This window comes from Mastomys coucha, chromosome X (assembly GCF_008632895.1).
Source record: "Mastomys coucha isolate ucsf_1 chromosome X, UCSF_Mcou_1, whole genome shotgun sequence".
Classification (NCBI taxonomy): Eukaryota; Metazoa; Chordata; class Mammalia; order Rodentia; family Muridae; genus Mastomys; species Mastomys coucha.
This window is the reverse complement of record NC_045030.1, coordinates 42,255,380-42,260,488: the sequence shown is the minus strand read 5'-3', so window position 1 is coordinate 42,260,488 and position 5,109 is coordinate 42,255,380. Positions and strand designations below refer to the sequence as shown.

At 40.0% G+C, this 5,109-nt stretch overlaps 1 protein-coding gene across 1 annotated transcript in view; it reads right to left on the bottom strand.

The window, feature by feature from the left end:
* Nkap (NFKB activating protein) overlaps window positions 1-5,109 on the bottom strand; it is a 27,216-nt gene that overhangs the window by 4,119 nt on the left and 17,988 nt on the right. Inside the window, exons 6-8 of the mRNA XM_031351865.1 lie at window positions 2,930-3,039; window positions 2,765-2,840; window positions 1,681-1,830 (exon numbers count right to left, since the gene is read on the bottom strand). Of these exons, the coding sequence (XP_031207725.1) occupies window positions 1,681-1,830; window positions 2,765-2,840; window positions 2,930-3,039 (336 nt within the window). The remainder of the gene's footprint in view (window positions 1-1,680; window positions 1,831-2,764; window positions 2,841-2,929; window positions 3,040-5,109) is intronic.

Here is a 5,109-nt window from a genome sequence, read left to right as displayed (position 1 = left end):
GATTAAAGGCATGCACCACCACCGCCCGGCGAGAGTCCGACTTTCTAAGATAATGTCACATTGTTTTTTCAATGTATTGTTTTTTAAGATTTATTTTTTTATTTAATGTATGTGAGTACACTGTTGCTGTCTTCAGATGCACCAGAAGAGGGCGTCAGATCTCATTACAGATGGTTGTGAGCCACCATGTGGTTTCTGGATTTGAACTCAGGACCTCTGGAAGAGCAGTCAGTACTCTTAACTGCTGAGCCATCTCTCCAGCCCCTTGTTTGGTTTTTCGAGACAGGGTTTCTCTGTGTAGCCCTGGCTGTCCTGGAACTCACTCTGTGGATCAGCCTGGCCTTGAACTCAGACAAATGCCTACCTCTGCTTGCCAAGTGCCAGGATTAAAGATATGCACCACCATGCCCAGCTAATTTTTTAATTGATTTTTTTTTATTTTATGTATATAAGTGTTTTGCCTGAATGTCTGTCTGTACCTCACATATGTGTAGTGCCTGCAGAGGCCAGAAGAGGGCTTCGGACTAGAGTTACAGGCATGTGGGCACTGGGGAATGAACAGCCAGTGCTCTAAACCACTGAGCTGTCCCTCTAGTCCCTTAATGTTTCTTCATGGCTTGGTTTTCCCTGTGAAGGTCTGGGGACTCTTTTATTAGGATTTAATTCTAAATCACTCATATTCTCTGATACTATTATAAATGTTTAACTTTATTTAACTATATTTAGCATACACAATTATATACTGTTAATTATATTAATATATCAATGATATGTTATTTTATATATTCTAGTTGCCTGTTGCTGAGATTTACAAGCACAGCTGGTTTTGTAACAACTTTATGTACAACCATTTGTTCTGTCCCTGAACAGTCTGAGACGTAAACAATCATTCAATCACAAAAATGGCTATGTTGAACTGTCCTTACTGATCCTTATGTCTCTATTGATTTGTCCATGTCATACTGTGCCATCCTCAAAAGTCTGTTAGTTTTCAGACATTTAAGATTCTGGACGTACCTCAGAGGTTCCACACATCTGTCTCTGGTACCAATTTAAATCAGTTTTAACTATTTTAATAGATAGTTTGTAAGCTTAAAGAGCCCACAATTCAGTGTGATTTTAGTACTGCCTCCCTTACTCTCCCTGAGTAGTCAAGTATTTTGTGATTCTTCTACAATTTTATTTTCTCATGCTAAATCTGACATCTTTCAGAATCCCTAATTAATATTCATTCCACAAAATCTGGGCCTCTGAAGCAAACTTGAAAATCAAGAAAGATTATTTTATGAAATTGTGTTCCTCACTACTAGATCCCATATGCCCCTATGACAGATGGCTGAACTTAAAGTAACTATATTTACCGAAGGAAAAAACTAAAACTGTAAACTATTGATTCGTTAAATTTGGATATATATAGAGTTTAAGGATAAGTTTTATATATAGTTGAAACTTACTTAGGTATGTTTCTTCTAATGAAACCAGTATCTCGTGTGTGTGTGTGTGTGTGTGTGTGTGTGTGTGTGTGTTTGTGTGTGTGTATGTACACGCATGTACACACATGCTCTATTTTCCACTCGGAATTAGTCACTTAATGAAAACAGATCACCAAAATATAATTCTAGTAGTAAGAAAGAAGGAAAAGAGCTAATCATGGAAATTGACTCAATGGCGAGAAAATACCTGCTACCGCTCATTACATAACCGGAACATTCAAATGATGCAATCTCTTCACTTGTCAAGCCAATTTCACCTCTTCTCGGGATACGCTTGCCAGCTTTTACATATTCAGCCATAGCTGCACCTTCACCAGGTAACAGAGCGTGGCCATAGCTACAAAGTAATTCAGAATTCACAAAAGGCTCATCAAACTAGCTTGATAGAAAATGATAGCACAAAATATTTTCCCTCAGACAGAAGTAAGAATAACAGTGCTGAGCAGTAGTGTGCTTGATGTGAATTTCTAAATTTTATTATAGGATGCTGTACTATGACCTGTATCATTAACTGAGAAATGTATAAATAATTTGGAAGAACAAAAGAAATGATGTTCACAAGTATAAATTCATGCTTTATAATTATGGATTAATTTATCAGGTATAGCCAGTATTCTCATTCACTTAAAAAAAAAAACAAATAAATAATATATCTCAAAATAACTTGTAACAAACAATAAAGCCATCCAGTAAAAATTATCTTTTATCTTTGATTAAAATAGATTTTAAGAGCAGTTCAGTGATGTTTTCTTATATTCCTAATAAGTTTGAAGCTTATAGCACAAAAGTAAATTTCTATACTTGTAAAGTTTACATATTTACTACACTAAAAGTTAAATACAAGTAATATTTTGTATGGGCTGCCAAGAAGTCTCCAGGGTAAAGGCAGTTACTTACTGTCAAGTCTGCGGAGCTAAGTTTAATCCTTTGTACCCAAGAACCAACTCCTAAGGGTTAGTTGTCCTCTAACCTTCATGCATTCTCCTCCCCCATACAAAATAGCCCAAGTTGGCCTTAAGACTACAAAGTAGCCTAGAATAACCCTGAATTCCGGAACTCCCTGCCTCCTCCTTCTAACTGCTAGGATCACAGGCATAAGCACCACACTGAACTAAATAAACTGCTTTAGATATTGCAAATCCACTTCTACTGGCTATGGGCACAGGTCAGGGGCAGACTGCTAACCTATGTGAGCACACTCAGCAGAAAACAAAACAAATAACTTACAACAAAGAAAACCATAAAATCTCACAACCATACATGCTACTTACTTCAAGGGCTTATCATCTTGGGAAGCAAGTGTTTTGGGAGCCTCTGGGCCAATCAGATCTGATGGTTCTTCTGCCTCTGCATGAATTACATTAAGAAACACATTCACATCTTGACTAATCAGTTAATGTTTGAACTGTTTTGAGTTAGTCAATATAAGAGCTTACTTGATCGATCCTTCCAAGGATTCTCTAGAAATTCTTCTTGGGATTCTTTAGAGCTTGAATCACTGGACTCTTTCCTGTTTTTCTTAGACTTCTTTTTCTTGTATTTCTTCCTGCAGGGGTGATAATTTAATACAAATTAATTATTCTCATGTTAAAAGGCATTCTTACTTTTCTTTTTTAATGAAAAGTTTTTTAAATACTTATTTAGTTTTATGCATACTGGTATTTTGCCTACGTGAATGTCTGTGTAAGCATGTGAGATCCCCTGGAACTGAAGTTACAGACAGTTGTGAGCTGCTACGTAGTTTTGGGAAATTGAACCCAGGTACCCTAGAAAAACAGCCAGTGTTCTAAACTGCTGAGCCATCTCTTCAGCCCCAGGCATCCTCAGTTTTCATGGGAATGAACAGTTGAATTCCTAGCTTATTCAAACTTTTCAATTCAATCTTCTCAGTTAACTAAATAGTATTTTGCTATTAACAAGAAATAACTAGGGGCTGGAGAGATGGCTCAGTGGTTAAGAATACTGACTGTTTTTCCAGAGGTCCTGAGTTCAGTTTCAAACTGGTGCCCTCTTCTGGTGTGCGTGAAGACAGCTACAGTGTACTCAAACAAATAAAATTAATAATCTTTAAAAAAATGAAATGACGGCCAGCCCATTGGCTCAGGTTCCTTCCAGTCCCACAACACCCAGAGAAAGCTCCACTCCCAGGCGCTCTAACACGCCCAGGATCAGAGGTGAGGAGAACACATCTGTTCCAACACCAGGAGTAACTGGGACCAGCGGGACCAGGCACACAGGAACTCTGCCAGCCCATTAGCTTGGGTTGCTTCTAGTCTGTCTGAGCTGGTGCCCTGAGCAGACCTTGGGCTCAAGCTCCGCAGCCAGTCCCACAACACCCAGAGGAAGCTCCACTCCCAGGTGCTCTATCACACCCAGCATCAGAGGTGAGGAGGACATAACATCTATCCCAACACGGGTAGTAACTGGGACCAGCAAGACCCAGGCACACAGGAACTCTGCCAGCCTAGTGGCTCAGGTTCCTTCCTGTCCCACAACACCCAGAGGAAGCCCCACTCCTAGGCGCTCTAACACGCCCAGGATCAGAGGTGAGGAGGACATAAAATCTGTCCCAACACCGAGACCAGCAGGACCCAGGCACACAGGAACTCTGCCAGCCCAGTGGCTCGGGTTGCTCCCGATCTGTCTGGACTGGCCAGTGCCCTGAGCAGACCTTGGGCACAAACTCTGCACTCATTCCCAAAACACCCAGAGGAAGCTCTACTCCCAGGTGCTCTAACAAGCCCAGGATCCTAGGATCCTAGAATCACAGGATCACAGAGACAGCTTGACTCTGAGGAGTTCTGACACAACCATGATCACAAGAAGGACAGGCTCCAGTCAGATTTACCAAGGGCAGGTAGCAGTAGAGATAACCAGATGGTGCAGGGCAAGCATAAGAATATAAGCAACACAAACCAAGGTTACTTGGCATCATCAGAACCCAATACTCCCATTGCAAGTCCTAGATACACCATCACACCGGAAACGTAAGATTCAGATATAAAATCACTTCTCATGATGATGATACAGGACTTTAAGAAAGACATAAATAGCACCCTCAAAGAAATACAGGAGAACACAGGTAAACAGCTAGAAGCCCTTCAAGAGGAAACACAAAAATCCCTTAAAGAACTACAGGAAAATACAATCAAACAGGTGAGGGAAATGAACAAAACCATCCAGAATCTAAAAATGGAAATAGAAAAAAATAAAGAAATCAGAAAGAGAGACGACCCTGGAGATACAAAACCTAGGAAAGAAATCAGGAGTCATAGATGCAAGCATCACCAAGAGAATGCAAGAGATAGAAGAGAGAATCTCAGGTGCAGAAGACACCTTAGAAAACATTGACACAACAGTCAAAGAAAATGCAAAAAGCAAAAAGCTCCTAACCCAAAACATCAGGAAATCTAGGATGCAACGAGAAGACCAAACCTAAGGATAATAAGTATAGAAGAGAGTAAAGACTCCCAAGGTAATGGGCCAGTATATATCTTCAACAAAATTAAAGAAGAAAACTTCCCTAACCTAAAGAAAGAGATGCCCACGAACATATAAGAAGCCTACAGAACTCCAAATAGACTGGACCAGAAAAGAAATTCCTCCCGTCACATAA